This window comes from Heterocephalus glaber, unplaced genomic scaffold (genome assembly GCF_053883595.1).
Source record: "Heterocephalus glaber isolate CG9 unplaced genomic scaffold, H.glaber_assembly_v1.0 deba00001509, whole genome shotgun sequence".
NCBI classification, from domain to species: Eukaryota; Metazoa; Chordata; class Mammalia; order Rodentia; family Bathyergidae; genus Heterocephalus; species Heterocephalus glaber.
In genome coordinates, this window is record NW_028258325.1 from 5872504 (window position 1) to 5889806 (window position 17303).

A 17303-nucleotide genomic window follows, 5' to 3' on the forward strand; every position below is an offset into this window, starting at 1 on the left:
TTCTCCCCAAGCACCCATTCCTGCCTCCCGATGCTGTGACGGCACAATTCTGGTAATGTGTGTCTTCTTTTTTAAAAAACAGCTTTATTGAGGTAAAGCTAATATAGAAAAGAATCTATTAAATATGCACAATTTTATGAGTTTGGAAATAAGCGTACACTTGTGAGGCCTTTGCCACAGTAGTAATAAGCATAATCTGTCGCTCCCAAAAGTCGAGGTAATAAGCATATCCAAAAGTTCCCTCCTGTACCCCAACCCCTCACCTTCTTGTGGGAAGAATCCTTAATACAAGATCTACTCTGTCAACAAATTCTTAGTATATAATAAATTACTGTTGACTATAGGCATGATGTTTTATAGCAGGTCTCTAGAACTTATTTATCTCATAGAACCGAAACTTTATACTCACTGAACAACTCAGTTCCCCTTCCTCCAGCCTCTGGAAACCACCATTTTACTCTGCTTCTGAGTTTAATGATTTTAGATTTCACGTAAAAGTGAGATTATACAGTATTTGTCTTTTTGTGTTTGGCTTATTTCACTTAGTATGATGTCTTCCAGATTCATTTGTGTTATTGCATATAAAAGGGTTTCCTGTTTTTCATTAAGGCTGTACCATATTGCACTGTATGTATATAATATATTTCATTCACTTGTTCATGAACATTTTAGTTGTTCCATATCTTGGCTATTATGCATAATGCTGCAAAGCGGATCTTTCTTCAAGATTGTGATCTCAATTCTTTTGGATATGTATATAGAAGTAGGATTGCTGAATCTTATGGTAGTTCTATTTTTAATGTTTTAAAGGAAACTGTACTGCCTTCCATAGTGGCTATGCCACATGACATTCCCATGAACAAGGTAAAAGGTTCTAATTAATTTACATCCTTGCCAAGCCAATCTCTCTCTCTCTCTCCAGATAAATACAGGGTGGGCAATGTCACTAGTGACCACAGCAACGCAAATCTAAAGTGAAGTGAGATGCTGCCCTGCACCTATTGAGATGGTTATTACACATGCATCTTGCCTGCCTGGCTCTGAGCTCTCAGTCCCCATCTTTATCCCCATTACCTGGCTAGCATGGGGCTCATTTGTCAAATAAATGTCTTAGATTGTTTTCCCCTACATTTGGCCTACGTATGATTTTAAAAGGGCTTTAAAGCTATGAAAGAATGAAACAAAGAAAATTAAACTATGTATTGAATTCCCTTCTTCAATACTCAGTCCCAGAAAATATTATAACATTTAATTACATATTTGCTTTCATTTAAGTTAGCACAGCTATAAATCACAAAGGTTCAATAAAGGCAAATGTGCTTAGCTAGAACAAATATTACAAAGGATGAAAATAAATATACAAATATACTAATCATATGAAATATAGATTACTTTATAAAAATGTGTGTATACACACATGATAATGGACTATATTGGATAGTAGAGTATATTTGACGTTTCCTTAATAATTAGATTTAATTGATTATAGCTATTATGTGTTATCCTCACATTGCCAAGAGAGGAAGTTTTCTGTAAGTTGGGAAAAATTTAAAATGTTCTGATTCAGGACTTTTGACACAATCTCATAGGAAGTTCACAAAATATTTAATGTTGGCCTAACTCAATAAACACTCAGTGATGAGTTAAAGGAAAATACGATAGGGTGATGGGAAAACAATTTGGATTGCCTCATTCATCTGTATCCTTATTTGTCATCTGTCTTTCTCAATTATTCACTCCTTCATTTCCAACATCTACAGTAGCACCTAGCAATGAATACACATGCAGCATGCAAACAAGTGCCATACCAATACTTCACTAAAGATGACCGAGACATAGATTCAGGATGGGCATTATTTAGTTCAAAAGAAAATATGGCATGCATCAATGCCATAATCAAATGAAACTAAAATTCCACTACTTTGTTGAGGCTAAGTATCCAGTGACACCTTTAGACTGAAAATGAGATAATACTTGAAGAGAGAAGAAAACAGTTTGGAATTTGTGCCTGCAAAAATCATATCATTGAATTTTCCATAACAGATCCAATAAAGCAGATAGACAGAAAATAGAAGAATTATGTGTGAGAATCTTGGTTCTTGTCACAGCCATCCATTGTAAGATTTTGGCCAGGGAGACACAATTTCTGCAATTATAAATTGTGTTCAGAGTATCTTCTTTATACAACTCGTCAGAATTGAATACAGTTAAAATTTATGTATCCTGTTCTTTGATGATCCATTATCAGCAAAATGTCCTGACTACAATCAACACCGAAAGCAGGAAAACAGGAACGTTGCTGAGGCAAGTGTGGAGGGGGAGACTTGGGTCTCCCTCAGAAGAACTTGCTGAGCAGTGTGGCAGCTGATGCCTCCTGGGTGGCACACTTGGGGTCTGCCACACACCTGAAGGACATGTTTTCTTCCACATGGAAGGGGGCTGAAGCCTGGCCATTTCTGCCCAGTGTGTGACGCTCCTCTGTGGATAATCTTGGAACACACCAAGGACCAGCCAAGACTCTCCCAGAGCTGCTGCTTAGACCTAAGCTTTCATACACTGTACCTCCACTTCCCTCTCTCTCTGCACAAGTGGCATCCTGAAGCGTCTCTGCCTGCTTCTGTTCATCCTCCTCTTCATCTAGCTGTAGAAGGGCAGGCTCGCCATGAAACTCTCCTCTCCTCATCTAACCTGGACACTTTCCACTGACTCCGCAGAGCATCTAAACAGGTGTTTGGGGGCAGATGCTAAGAGCTCCTCCCAGAGAGCTCATTGTCTCCTCTTTTAGAGAAAATCCTGGACATTGTGTTGGTCTCGTTGGATTTGCTTGCCTTTTACTTCTATTTTATTTCTGCGTTAAAATTTCAATTTCATGAATGCTCCATGAATTTAAGCCTTGGTAACATTTGAAATCACGGTGCACCATTCATTTCAATTGTATCTTTTTTTTTTTTTTTACCAAACTTACTCCACTATGAGAATTTATTTGTTTTAAGGGGGATAAGTCTGTGTTTTCAAATTGTTTCTCTTGCTCTTTTCAAATCCAGCTTTTCTACTTGGCTGTAAAATTCCACAGGGCGCAGAACATGCCTGGGAAGCCACACTTACATGGAACCAGGCAAGAAGGGACAGTCTAGGCTCACTTCTTATATCGAGCAGATCAGTAACTTCATTGAGCCTCCTCTTCCTCATCTGTCTTACAAAACAGAAACAAAATCAAATCTTCACCTTAAAGGTAGACACTACCCAACATCTCTCTGTAAGCTTACTGCAAGAATCAACACTTAACTGCCTTACGGTCGGACTGGGCTATCATCTGCTGAGTTCCTTTCTGTGAATTTGATACTTGCATTTGGCTTAAAGTTACTGTGAGCAGAATATGCATACCACAGAGAAAGTATTTCTAACTTTTGGTGTTAAGTTGATATTCACAAATTCTCATTTCTCTTTCCATATTCCTTCCCTACAATTGAATTTCCAGAATCACAAATTAGACAGAGCCAACATGTGTCGACATCTCTGGCAGAAGGAATCATTCAAATGCCTTCAGTGCATGAACTCAGGGAGGCTGTGCTGGGCTGCAGAGGGCACAGGGTTGGGGATCTCTCCTAGACTTATGACACCAGGTACAAACATTTAAGCACCAACTTCTTGTGACCTCTGCTGCTCATCTGTAATGTGAGCCTAAGTACCGTATTTGTAGCTTTTTGTTTAGAAAATACTTTTGAAAACCTGGTTTTTATTTTTGGATGTTATAAGTATCTCTTCTGTACTTTCAACTTTCAAAATCATGATTGATTTCTCAATTTGCATTACAGAATATTTTTCTTTTACATGAAGTCAACAAAGTCATCGCTTGAAGATTCATACAGTGATTTTCTGGAATAAATGCAGCATGATATAAACTCCACTGAGCTGAGGACAAACAGAAAAGCAGGCTACCAAGGCGAGAAGCGCCTGGCAAGAGGGAGTGGCTGGGTGAGGTAGCATTGCTCCCTGCGGACGCCACTCTTGTCTTTCCCGTCGATGAGTGTAATAGGAAAACACTTGTAGTGTTCAATGATGTCTTCCACGGAATCAAACTTCTGAAACACAGAAAGGAATGGGAATGATTTTAACATAATTTTGTCTGCTGTTATACACTCTGTTTCACTCAGGGACAAGATGAACTCACTTCCTGATGTTTGTCTTTTCAGAGAGTGACTTTTCTTTATAAGGATGTAGCAAACAAGCCCTTAAAGGATGGATGAATGCTATGAATAAGAAGATGACAGGGAAAAAAAAAGGAGCTCATGGAGATCAACCATGAGGCCGATGGCAACTCCTACTTTTCCTATCGATGGAGTCTCCCCCAGAATCAGACCACGTGGGTCATGGTCCACCACCACCTTTCCGTCTGAAGCCCCTCAGATGGGTTAATTAGCAGCAAGCAGCCCCTTGGACCCCTGCTGCCTCCCCAGACGTGCCCCTAACTGTGACCAGCCCAAATGGAGACAAGGCAGGCTTGAACTTAGTAAATTGGTTGGAAGTGCCCCGTTGAGCTTCTGCCTGCACATCCTCTGTTCTAATGAGTCCTATTGCCCACAGAAGGAACAGTGACAGCCACAGGGCTGCTCATCCCTAGCCAATTTGGCTCTATTCCTGGGGCTTCTTCTGAAATAATGAAGTGACTGCAGATTTCACATTGCTAGAGATACGAATGGAGAGCTACAGCGATTTGATAAAAAGTAAGATTATTTCAGGTCTAGGGGAGCCAGGAAGTTCTTTGTCCGGGGTATAAACTTGGACTTCCTGTTATGTGTGCCACTAAATAAGCAGACAAGGAAGGTTAAAAGATATTAAAAGCAAAACATGGATGAGTACAGGTGTTGGGAAGACCCAAGCACAGAGGGTAATTCTTGGATGTGCTCCTGAAGGGACATCTTGGGAGGTAATTAGGAAGATCTTGCTCCATCTGCTACCCATACCTTAAGACAACCTTGATCCTCCCTCACAAGCTTGTGAGGTGCTGGGAAGGTAGAATTATTGGGAACTGCAGCCCGGAGAAGCAGATTGACTGGCCTAGAGTCACACAGCCAGGGGTAGGGGCAGGAACGGAGCCGCTTTCCATTTCAGGACAGAATCCAAGGCTGTGACCTCTGGGGTTCCCACAGAATAGGGGAGAGGGTGGTGCAGCCTGAAGGAAGGGAGCCACAGTGAGAGCCACAGTGATTCTGAGAGTTGTGTCCATTTCTCCCTCTGCCCAGGACATGGCAGGTGCAGAAATACTGGAAGGCCTCAGGGCTGCCTAGCAGGGAATGAGACTGTCGAGATCCTGGTCCACATGGAGATCACTGCCTTCTGGAGGCAGACAGAACATGATTTCCTATGCAGACAGAACATGATTTCCTATGCAAATAGGTCCTTTCACTGAGGGGTACGGGCTGCGAAAGTGAGTGACTCGGGCTTGACACCCTTACCAACCCACCCAGCCTTCCCCGGGCGGCGTCTGGCTGCCGGGGGACGTTCTTTTTGGTTAAGGGAGCACTATATTGAAACCAAGAACTCAGCAGCGGCCAAGGCCACCTTCTCCTTCCTCCCAGGCCAAGAGTGTACAGTGCAAATATGCACCACACTGGGGGCAGAAATGGGAAAGGGAAGTGGAAGAGGGGTCTTGCCATGAGCCAGTCCACCTGCTCCACTCCTGTCCCTCCTGTCACTGGAGCCAGCACAGCTTCCCTCTTCTGAAGCTTGCCAGAGTTGGGCTGTGTCTTTTTGTACCAAAGTGGAGCTGATTCAGTCTGCGACTGACTTACCTCCGCTGACCTTACACTGGCTCTATGGACGAGTTTTCCGCCAGATAAGCTATGTTTCAGCCTGTCTTAGTCTGTTCAGGGTGCTATAACAAAATATTTTAAACTACATGGCTTATGAAAAACAGAAACTTGTTTCTCAAAGTTCCCAAGGCTGGGAAGTTTAAGAGCAATGCAGATTCCATGCGTGGCAAAGGCCCATTTCCTAGATAGATGGCACCCTTCATTGTGATCTCGTGTGGTGGGAAGGATGAGGCTCTCTGGGGTCTCTTTAATAAGGACCCCAAGCCCATTTGAGGGCCCCACCTTCCAACGGCCTCACTTCCTAATCCATCAGCTTGGGATGTTGTGATTTCACCATGTGAATTTGGGGGATACCCATATTCAGATCATAGCACCATTCCTTTAGGTGTATACTATGTAAGACTTCCTATCTGATGCTAAGGTAAGATGGTTTCTTAATTGTCCAGTGGGGACAATAGTTGTTCACCACAGCACATATTCGTAAGTGAATTACTCCATAGTCAAAGTATCTGAGTTCAAAGGCTTCTACCTATCAGCTGTGTGACCTGGAGCAAATGTCTTATACTCTCTGCATCCCAGCTTCTCTGTCTATGAACAATGATGGTAATAGTAGGGCATCCTGACAAGGTTCGCTGTGTGCATTAGTGGGACTGATACATAGACAGCATTTACAACAAAGCATAGCCTATGTTCCAGCCTACAGGGTATGCTCCATAGAATCAGGAGTGATCATTCTTTTTTTTCTCCTAGGTTTGCCAAGAATACCCTGCGAGAGAATGCAATGTCAGAGGAGTTTCTAGACTATTCCTGTTAGCTTTTAGGAGAAAGGGGTTTGTGCAATTACAAACCAAGGGCAAATTAATTTGCTCTTTCTTTATACTTGAAACAAAAATGGATTAACAGAAAGAAACTTTTCAGGCAGAGCTCTTCCACAAAATTGCTTAACAGTGCTAAAAGGAAATCTCCTTTTTTTGGTATCAGTCTTCAGGGGGAAAATGCTTATTTCTTATTCTTATTTCTATTTTTCATTAGGATTGTCCTCAAATAATGAATTCAGTATTAATTGTTTTAATCATCTGCTACATGGATGATATTTTATTTGAAATTATAATTTTAATAAGTAGTGTGAAGCCAGGCAAGTGCAATTAATCATGCTGTCACTTATTATTGGTGGCTAGGGATGTGCCCACAGCAGAAACATTGCCTTAAAGAGACTTTCAAAAAAAGATTATAATTAAGCTCTTATTTTTATATTGATTATGTTTTAAGGGGACAGCAAATGTCATCCTAATATTAGATCTTAAGTCTGTTTAAACCCTTTGTATTCATTTTATATACATAGTGTAGGCAGTGGTACCTTTTTCTTTGCCAGAAAAGTAAATAGAAATGGTCAGGTACACACATAGGTGTACAATAAGGAAACAGAGAGAGAGAGAGAGAGAGAGAGAGAGAGAAGAAAGAGAGAGATGGGAGAAGAAGCAGATGGAAGTGAGAAACTTGGGGTTCATTGTTCATCTCTGTCTCGCAGTCTTTAAAGTTTAATTTAGCACGCAAAAGTCTAACTTCTAGAAACTTATCATCAACAGTCTCATAGTGAGGAAATGTCTGGTAGTTGACATTGCTCTCTTCTCTGAGCTTCCCAGAAATGCAGACAGACATAACTATAATCTTGAGTGCAGGGCTGGTGGTGGCAGCAGGTGGCCCGAAGCAGGTTTTTGTCACGGTTACTGCTGCTGAGGTGCCTACAGAGTCAGACACAGAGGTTTAAGGTAACCCCTGGGGGGCAGGGACTCTACCTACTCCATTCCTTGTTTCCTGAATGGAACATGCATAAAATGTAGACATAAAATCAATGGTTGGCCAATAAATGAGTAATTGAGCATAGTGGGCTGAATAGCACCTCTCATTAATATGTCTGTATATTAATCCCAGAATCTGGGAATACTCCCTTACATATTAAAAGAGTAAATATAATTTTATTTGGTGAAATATGGAATGAAGTGAAGAGTCTGGAGAGGAGAAGCTTATCCCGGTCACCCTGGTGGGCCCTAGGAGCAATCTTGTGTATCCTTAGAAGAAAGGAGCAGTGGGAGATTTTAATCAGAGAAGAGGAGGCAACGTGACCACAGGGGAGGGACTGAAGAGGTGGTCACAAGCTAAGGAAGCTGAGGATGGCCGGAGCCACCAGGTTCTCCTCCAGAGCCCCCAGAGGGAGCATCTCTCTGCTGGAGCCTTGGTTTTTTATTTCTGCCCTCTAGACCCGTGGGAGAATAAATTTCTCTTGTTTTTGAGCCATCCAATGGATAATGACAGTAGTGTCAAAGACTAATCCAGTGGGAGATCCCTAAATCTGAAGTTAGGCAGGAATTTCTAGCCATTTGGCTAATTGAATGATCCAAGCATCTTACCATGCAGCCAAGTAGAGCTTCCCAGTCTTTGCTTGTGGACGGGTGTTATGGTTTGGGTGTAGATGTCCCCCTAAAGCCTCATGTGGTCATAGGCTTGATCTAGAGTGTGAAGCTGGGATTGATTCATGCTGCAATGCTAGGCTCAAGGGCACTAGGATTAAGGGTGTGAGTGCTGCCTGCCCTAAAGTAGCCTGAATACGATAAAAGGGGCAGAGAGATGCTGGTAACACCCCCTGTGGCCTTTGCTGCCTTGTGCGCACCGTGGTGTTTCTCCTCTGCAATGCCTCTTTGCCATCCCTGCCTTGGAGCCAGCTGATTATGGAGTGAAAACTTCTACAAACTGTAAGCCAAATAAACCGCCTTCCCTTCCAACTTTTTGGGTATTTTGTCTGAGCAACGAGAGAAAAGTAACACAACAGGGAGTGGGTTTGCTCTCTCTGTGTGCTGGTGAGGGATGTGGGTGCTCACAGCCTTCCCTGGGGCCAAGCCTGGCCTTCTTCTGCAGCCCTCAGGGTTCTCCCTATGCCTGGGGCACATGGTCTTGAGGAAAGACTCCAGGATCGGTTACAGTGGGATTAAACATCCACTTCTGTGGGCCTGCCAAGGTATCTACATCTCCTCAGCTCACATCAAATAGCTCCCACCAGCCGGTGCTGCTGTCTCCTCTGTGGGGTTAACTTCTGAAGTTTGCAAGACAGCTAAAAACACAGAATCTCAAAATAGTCCCAGAAAGCCCTCTTCCTCATTATGCATTTCCTGCTGTAATGGGTGAGGATGCTATTTCTTTGATGGAGGAGCTGCTAGTTGGCTTGCATTGAGCAGAACCTTGCTGCATCAGATTCTTATGAAGATGTGAGGTTCTTTCTCATCGAGGCAGAGGGTTCCAGCTGTGAGAGGCGAGAGGGGGCAGAACCCAGCCCCATCCTTCTCACGGTTACACATGGGCATAGCTCCTTCTGTGGAAAGGGTAGGAAGAACCACTTGCAAACTGCAGTTTCTCCCCCAGAGCTGGCAGGCAATAAACCCTGAGTTAAATATTCCTTCTCTTCTACATGCAGTGTTCACACAGGTGGGGGATTTTCTGCATTTGGTCCTGATTTCAGTTTGAGACTGTATGAGGAAGCCTATATTTTTGCAAAGTATATTCCATCCCAGAGTTGCCATTTACTAGCTGTGACCTTAGGCCAGTTCCTTAATGTTTCTGTGCCTCAGTTTCACCGTCTGTTATACAGAGATGGGAGCAGCACCTGCCTCACAGCACATATCCCTGGATTCAGTGAGAAAATTAATTACTGGTTGGCAACTCACAGAATGGTACCTGTTCAAATACATGGCAAAGAAACTCACACTCAGGAGAGGCAAAAAGAGATAATTATGGGTTAATGCAAAAAGGGGTTTCTTAAAATAGGCCTTGGGCTCCCTGAGGGGTCCTTGGTGACAATAATTGGAGCAGCTTATCTGGAAGCTGAGGGTTGACTTGTGGGCTGCCTTGTCTGACAGTTTATTCCCAGGCCAGTCGGAGAATGGCTGACAGTCTGATCAATGCTATTAGGGTGTAATTCCAGCGTCACTCTCCTTCCTCTCCTTTATTAGCAAACTAAAGAATGGCAGGTGGGAAAAAGCTGTCACCTTGTGACAGGATCAGTGTCCTCACCAGTAAAAGGGCTCAACAGTGTGTTCTTCAGTGTTTTCAAGGGCTGAGTGAGGGAGCAAATCAAACAGCTCCCGGCGAGGCTGCTGTCTAAGGAACACTTAAGTATGAGCATTTAAAAATAATGTCAAGGTTTTCTTAGAAATGAGAAACCATGTGAGCTGGAGGGAGCTATAGAAAGGGAGCTTGAGCTGGCGAGTCTGCTAGCCATAGGGATCTAGCTGAGTGGGATTATGCTCTAGTTATGAGAAGGCCTTGCTGGATATGATGAAAATACAGTAACCAACGTGCATTGTGGGATTCATGTGTCCCAGGCTGTTTGAGTATTCTATGGTTGTTGACTTACCCATCCTCAGCCCGGCAGGCAGAGCCGGCCATTTGTGTCTAGGTTTGATGTGACACCTTTTGAATGTAGCTCTGTCTGGCTGATCCATGTATGATCTGTGTATTCACTCTCTTTCATGCCAAAACACCCCCAGCTGCAGCAAAGGCAGGGGCCTGACCCCACCTTAGCCTTACCAGTGCCGCCCACTCCTCCCTAAGCTGTGTGTGGTTCTTGGCCAAACACTGAATTTGAGCTGACTCCTGCAGAGAGGATTTTCACATACATCCCTGTCCAGCCTGGCAGTGGTCTCTATTTCAGTACGTATTGGAGAACAGTAGGTATAAAGTTCTGGTTTTATACTATGCTAGCTTGTGAGGGCTGTTTCATACTATGCTAGCTTGTTATGACCAGGTGGATTAAATAACGCACACTTATTTCTTCCCTATGCAGGAGGCCAGAAGTCGAAGGCCCAGGTGTGGGCAGGTTGGCTTCTCCAAAGTCCTCTCTCCTTAGCTTGCAGATGGCCATCTTCTCCCCATGTCCTCTAGGCCAGGCTCCTCCTCTTGTAAAGGAACCAGTCGTATTGCATGAGAGATCACCCCCACCTGGCCTCCCGAGAGGCCCTATCTCCAGATCCAGCCCCACCCCAAGTCTTGGATTCTAAGACTTCAACTTGTGAATTTGGGGGCAGGGTGAGACGGAATTTGGCTCCTCAGACACACCAGCAAGGAAGATTGAAGTCTGGAGATGCCGAATGGGAATCAGGGGATTATCCAAGTTGAGACTAAGAACATTCTCAGCTGAGCGAGGATGTTATCCCATCTGTCTGAGCTCACATCCTTAGCAAATAGTGCCTTAGAGCTAACTTACCTCCCCTCCCTCCCTCTCTTCTCTCTCTTTCTTCTCTTCCTTCTTCCCTTCTCTTTCCCCTTCCTTCTTTCCTGCCTTCCTTTTCTTCTCTTTTCCTTAAGAGGCTGAAAGGGCAGCCTTTACTTCCGCTCCCAATCACCACCACGATATCACAGGGTTGTGGAAGATTAAAACATAAGAGAGTGCAGACATTTTCTGAGGAAACGCCTCCTTTCTCACCCATTCACTTACACTTGTTAACAAAGGGTGTAACCCACTCATTCTCTCACCCAGCCAGCCATCAGCAGACTACTGCCAAGGGCGGGCACACTCACAAAAGCACTAAAGGTCACTGCTCAGCTCACACTTGTTGCAGGGACACAACCCCACGCAAGACTCATGCTCGAAGACTGCAGAAATGCATGCAGTGGGAGTCCAGCAAGAGGTGGGCACTGGAGGTGGCATAAGGATCACCTTCCAAGAGGCCTCCTGGGGGTAGGATGTGGACCCCTTTGCAGGAAGAGTTTTCAGAAGCAGTCAAAGCAAGATGAAAGCATGCAGTGTCACTTTCTCCTCCAGCGATGCATCTTTTCTCCTGGGACATGCAGATGTGATTCCACCATCCCCTCAGTGCCATCTTTGTTTGTTGTTTGTGGCCCGGAAAGGAAAGCAGTAAGGTCATACCCACCTCATCTCCTCTGAGTCCTGTCCCCAGCGCAAATTTCTGGTTCCTCTCCAGGAAGCGGATCTTCACATTGTACACTTTGTTCCCATGAAACACCACCAAGACGTATGGTTCTGCCATGGATTTGGTGGAACAGTCTCGGACCAAGAAAGTACCATCCTGAAACAAAAGGAGAAACAGTCATCCTCTAAGGGAGGTGCAAATAATCCCACATGTGTGTAGCTTTTAGCGGAGGAGTTGCCGACTGAATTTAACTCAGTACTGTTGGTAGGAGTGTGGTTCTCATCACTTTCTGGGCAGTATATCAAGGGATCATAGTGCTCCCTTCTTTCAAATCTCCCCTTACCTCCTGCTGACCCGGGCGAGGAGCCTACAGCCTTAGCAGGTGCTCAGGGCAAATGCACCAGCTTGTCCTGTCCTGTCCTGTCCTGTCCTGTCCTGTGCTGTGCTGTGCTGGCCCCGGCTCCTGCTCCTGACAGCCACCACTTCCCAAGGGCACCACTGCTCCAGGCTGATGGCCTTGACCCCTGCAGGCCAGCTGTCCTCCTGCCCCTCCCACAGTCTCCTTGGAATCTGTCATTGTTCACACATTTCCTGTTTTGGGGCCCTGGTCTGGAGAGCATGAGCAAAGCCACAGGTAGGCCTTGAACTCTTAATCCTCCTGTTTTAGCCTCTCTAGTCCTGGGATTACAGGCATGTCCCACTCAGCTAGTACTTACATAATCTACAGTTAATATTTATAGGGTTATATGTAGTAGCTATTTGTAATTATATGATTTATAATTAATATTTATAGTGTTATATGTACTATATATTATAATTATGATTGATATTTATGGATACAGATATTGATATAAATCACAATGGTAATAATGCTATGTAATAGAATAAGTACACCAAATGTATAAGTAATACCATTACACTCTATGGATGTGATGGACCACACGGGCAGCTAAGGTTTGTTGAGTGTTATCTTTGGGTGCTAAGCAGTTCATGCACACCATTTCGTTTGATCTTTGCATAAACTCTGAGTGGAATATTTTATCCATCTTATAGGCAAGGGAATTAGGGCCTAAGAACTAAGAACTAAGTAAACCCTCAAGCCTCATACTTAGTCCAGGAATATTGAAAGTCAACCCCAAATTCTTACTCAATAAACACACCAGCCTACAAGTATATAAAGCATGATTGGGAACTTTCAGGAGTTTGATTCTCTGTAAAATGTGCAGCCGCAGCAGGGATCACTGCCAAAGATCAGCGAGGGAGGGACGGCCAAGATTCACAGCCAAGTGTTGCTTTTAGCATTTGCAAGTCTGCAATGAATTTGTCAAAATAGAGCTGAGCAGCCCTGCAATTTAAATGAAGATATCTTTCATAAATGGGAAACACGTTTTGACAAACTGAGAAAAACAGAAAAGGAGGCAATGGAAAGGAAATACAAAGTCTTTCAACTGAGATTGCTTTCCCCAGAGCTTCTTGGGAAGAAGTGGCACAAAGGGAAGGGAAGGGAACGTTTACCAGACCCTTGAAAGTCACCCCAGGGGGCGGCGGGTGATGCGTGGTCTGCTCTGCTAGCGTGGTCCACACGTGGGCTCTGCATGCAGCTCCTCCAGGGGCAGCTTTGCTGATGGGAAACAGACCCTCAACGCAAGGGCGCCTCAGGCGGGGAGAGCAAGAGGGGAGCCCTGGCTGGAGTCACCACCTCTGCGCCTGCTACTCCACAGGCAGGTTCTGTGGACGGAGCGGGAGGCCCGGGGCCAAGGCATCACCCGGACACCCACCCCTCCCTGTCCGGCCGTACAGAATGGTCGTGGCTGCAGGCAGCTGAGGCTTTGTGAAAAGGCAGCTAATTTTGAACACAGGCTCTGCCACTTTATCCACTTTGTGGTGGAGACCTTGGCTTAGGGTCAGTCTCCTCATCCAGGAGATGGCATAATCGCATTTACTCTTAATACGTCTAAGATGCTTTGCTGACAGCTATGCTAGTTTCCTGCTGCTTATGTAACAGATTACTGTGAAGTTAATCGCTTGCAACAATTATTCTTTCGGTTCTGGGGGTCAGAAATCTGAGCTGGATCTCACTGGGCTAGACCAATGGGGAAAATCTGTTTCCACGACTTTTCCAGTTTCTAAAGGCCACCAGAATTCCTGGCCTTTGGCTTCCCATAACCCTGACCCTGCTTCTATTATTAAATCTCTTTTCTCACTTTGACCCTTCGCCTTCCTCTTGTAAGGACCTTTGTGATCACATCCAAACTACCCAGATGGCAGAGGATGAGCTCTCCATCTCAAGATCCTCCACTTAATCTCATTATATTATAAGCGTATAATTTATTTTTTCAATTTCAATTCTGAGAACTAAATTATTAAACATAATTGGAGGCCTCTTAGCTATTCGGTAATTAACTAACTCATTCATTTTTGTCCTTACTCACTCAACAACGACTATTGGTTAGCTGCAGAGAAATTTTGATGTTGAATTAGTTTTGAGAAACTTTCTATCACTTCTAAGTAGCCCAGTATATTTCTCAGAACATAGCAGTCACTTAATAATTATTTGTTTTGTGATGATGGTTGTGATAGTCACTGGTTAAAAGTATTCCAGTTCTTCTCTCCTTTTAGTCACATCATAGGTTTGTACTTCCCACCCTCTTTGAAGTTAAGTTTGGTTATGTGACAATCACATATGAGCAGAGACAAAGTGTGTTACTTCTGAGAGGAGGTATGAGAGTTTGAGTGTGAAGTTAGAAACACACCATGGAGATAATCCCTCCTGCAGCCCGAATTAACCCCCTCCCCCAAAAAAGTGTCTTGAACATGGAGTGCAAACAAGAAATGACATTTTGTTATGACAAATGACCGAGATCTTGGACTGTTTGTTACTGCGGCAAAACCTATTATACCCTGACTATTGCAGCCTTTATAATCCCTGCTCCTTCCCTAAAAATAAGACAAAAGACCCAACTGTAGCTTGGGAAGATGTCTTATAAGAAGATGGAACTTGAAGAAAGAAGAAGGCACCATCCATTGTGACCTTCATGCCCCAGCTGCCACACTGAACAAAGAAATCTATAGGTAAAATTGTTTACAAACTAGAGAAAGTCACACAGCTGATAAGTGACAAAACCAAGTCTTAGATCTGAAACTTTTAAATACCGCCACCTTTTTTTTTTTTTTTTCAGAACTAGGAATCAAACCCAGGGCTTTGCACATTCTTAGCAAGTAATTACCATTGACATACATCCTGAGCCCTTACATCTCCTTTTTAATTACAACCTCCCCAGCATTGAGAAAATTCAAGATGACACAGACATCACTATATGAGAGCATGCTGCTTCTTATACGAGCAGAAAAACATAACTATAGAAACAATGACAATGGCCTCTGTAGAAATTATTACCTTGTTCTCCTGCATTAATGCCTCTTCAACTACCTGCCGACTGTATTCTCCAATGTACCATTCATTGTGCTGAACATCCTATAGTACAAGTTCAATGAAAAATATTTTAGGATCAACAGGAGATACAGATTATGGATTAATTAATTTAGATTTTTCTTTTGTTCCACCATAGATAGGTTGTCCAATTATAGATTCATTTGCGATAGATAGCTCAAAAAGTTTTATCTTTGAACCTGGAGATGCCTACTGATGCTAGGAGAAGATGAAGACAGAAAAAGTAACTGCCGCTGGGGATTCTGAAGTTGATGGGAATGAGAGAGACTCCCTGCATAAGGAGTAACAAGAAATTGTGCTCCGTCAATTAAGAGGGGCCCCTCACCATCATTCAGGGTGGATAACAAACTCTCTATCTATCAATGTTTCCTGCATCTGGGCCTGTCAAATCTCACCGAGGTGGGATGTGTGTCATTTGTGAAGCCTGTACTGCCTTAGTCATCATAAAAACAGCAGGTGGGAGAGATCTGTGCTGACTGACAGTGTCTTCATGCCCCTCTCCCGGAGCCATCTGTGAGAGAGCTGAAATCTGAAGAGCAGTAGAGCTGGCTTTCTTAATATGCTGTACTGCCTTATTTATATGGATGATGATTGGTTATAAATTATCTAATTATAAAATCCATCATAACAGGGACTAGGAAGGACAATCAGAGAGATGTACCATGGCCGTGCAATTCCTTCACTGGGTTCCAAGGATCCTAGTACTGAATCCTCACTCTACGCAGCCCTTTATTTAGTATCCCAAGCCATCTTTCCACCATTTCTGTGCAAGTGACATGACAGGTAGTGTTAGCCCTAGTTGTTATAATGGACCCTGGCGCCTTAGAAAGTCAAATTCTGCCAGGTGGTTAGCAAGAATGACGGGCATACATTAGGAACTTGGTCTCTCAATTTCTTGTAGAAATATTAAAACCCTATAATATACAGCCAGAGGGGACGACTTAACACCAATGGTAATAAACTTCTTTGGACATTGCTCAATAAAGTGTTAGTGGGATGGTAAGCAGAAGGACTTGGCAGAGAAGTGTCTACCTCACCTTTGCACCAGATCTTGGGGGGAAAGGTTTTCTCCAGCCAGTGTCTCCAGAGGGCAATGTGCTTTCAGCAGGGCCACAGCTGGCTGGAGGCGGGCATCTCCTAGGGGAGTGGGACTGCATGCTGCCTTTTTGACCTAGAGGAGGAAAGAAAATTAAACACGACTGTGTCATTCTCTCAGCCTGTCTCTGTCCTGCTCCTTTTAAATCCTGAAAGTAAAATAACTATGCCTATTCGGACTTGGATATTTAGATGATATTTTACTAAAATGAAGGCAGTGAGCTAGACACATCATTGGAAACAAGGGGCAGCGTTTGTTGCCAATCGCACATTCAGACTTTTCCAGTGCAAAGTGGAATTTGGGAAAGCCTGCCGCCACCATTGAAACCTGATAGTATTCCAATAATAAGAGTTTTCTGATGAAATTGGTGGTGGTGTTTGCAAATGCAATTTAAAAAATATTATATAATAACGTATTGTTAGGGTTTGGATCTAAATATGTCCCAAAGCTCCTATGTTGACCACTTGATCCCAGCTTACGGCCCTTTTGGGAAGCGGAAGGAATTTTAGAGTCAGCTTATGAGGGGAATGCCCTAGGAGAGCATGTTAGGACGCCAGCCCATCCTTCTCTTTCTCAGCTGCCCTGTTGCCCTGAGGTTCTGTTTCCCCACAGGCCCCAAAGATAAGGCTGCATGACCATGAACCGAAACTGCTTAGATGTGAGCCAAAATAAATCCTTTTCCTCCTGTTAAGTGATTTCAGATATTTACCACAGCAAAGGATATCCATCTGACAATATATGCTAGCACTGAAAAATGGGTTCTTCTGTGAACCATTACTTCCAAATGATCGCTGCCTGATACTACAAAATCACGCCCGAGAAAAGATGAATTCAAATGCAAAATAGAGCAGTGCATGTTAAAGTAACAGAACAGAAAGAGCTTATTGACAGGGTTTTGATTTCACTTGGCACCCAAGCTTTAAGATGCTACCTCTTACTGAATTTTTATGCCATTTTTCTATATACATCAATCAAAGTAGAATATTTCTAGTCAGGCATCGTAACACATCTGTAATCCCAGC

General features: G+C 43.7%; 1 protein-coding gene across 3 annotated transcripts in view; it reads right to left on the reverse strand.

The window, feature by feature from the left end:
- Window positions 1–3719: 3719 nt before the first annotated feature.
- Clnk (cytokine dependent hematopoietic cell linker) overlaps window positions 3720–17303 on the reverse strand; it is a 206855-nt gene continuing 193271 nt past the window's right edge. For all 3 annotated transcript variants that reach the window (XM_087187366.1, XM_021260284.2, XM_087187367.1), the window contains 4 exons: window positions 16223–16356; window positions 15132–15209; window positions 11735–11890; window positions 3720–4082 (listed from right to left, as the gene is read on the reverse strand). In XM_087187366.1, the coding sequence (XP_087043492.1) occupies window positions 3936–4082; window positions 11735–11890; window positions 15132–15209; window positions 16223–16356 (515 nt within the window). In that variant the 3' untranslated portion in view covers window positions 3720–3935. The remainder of the gene's footprint in view (window positions 4083–11734; window positions 11891–15131; window positions 15210–16222; window positions 16357–17303) is intronic.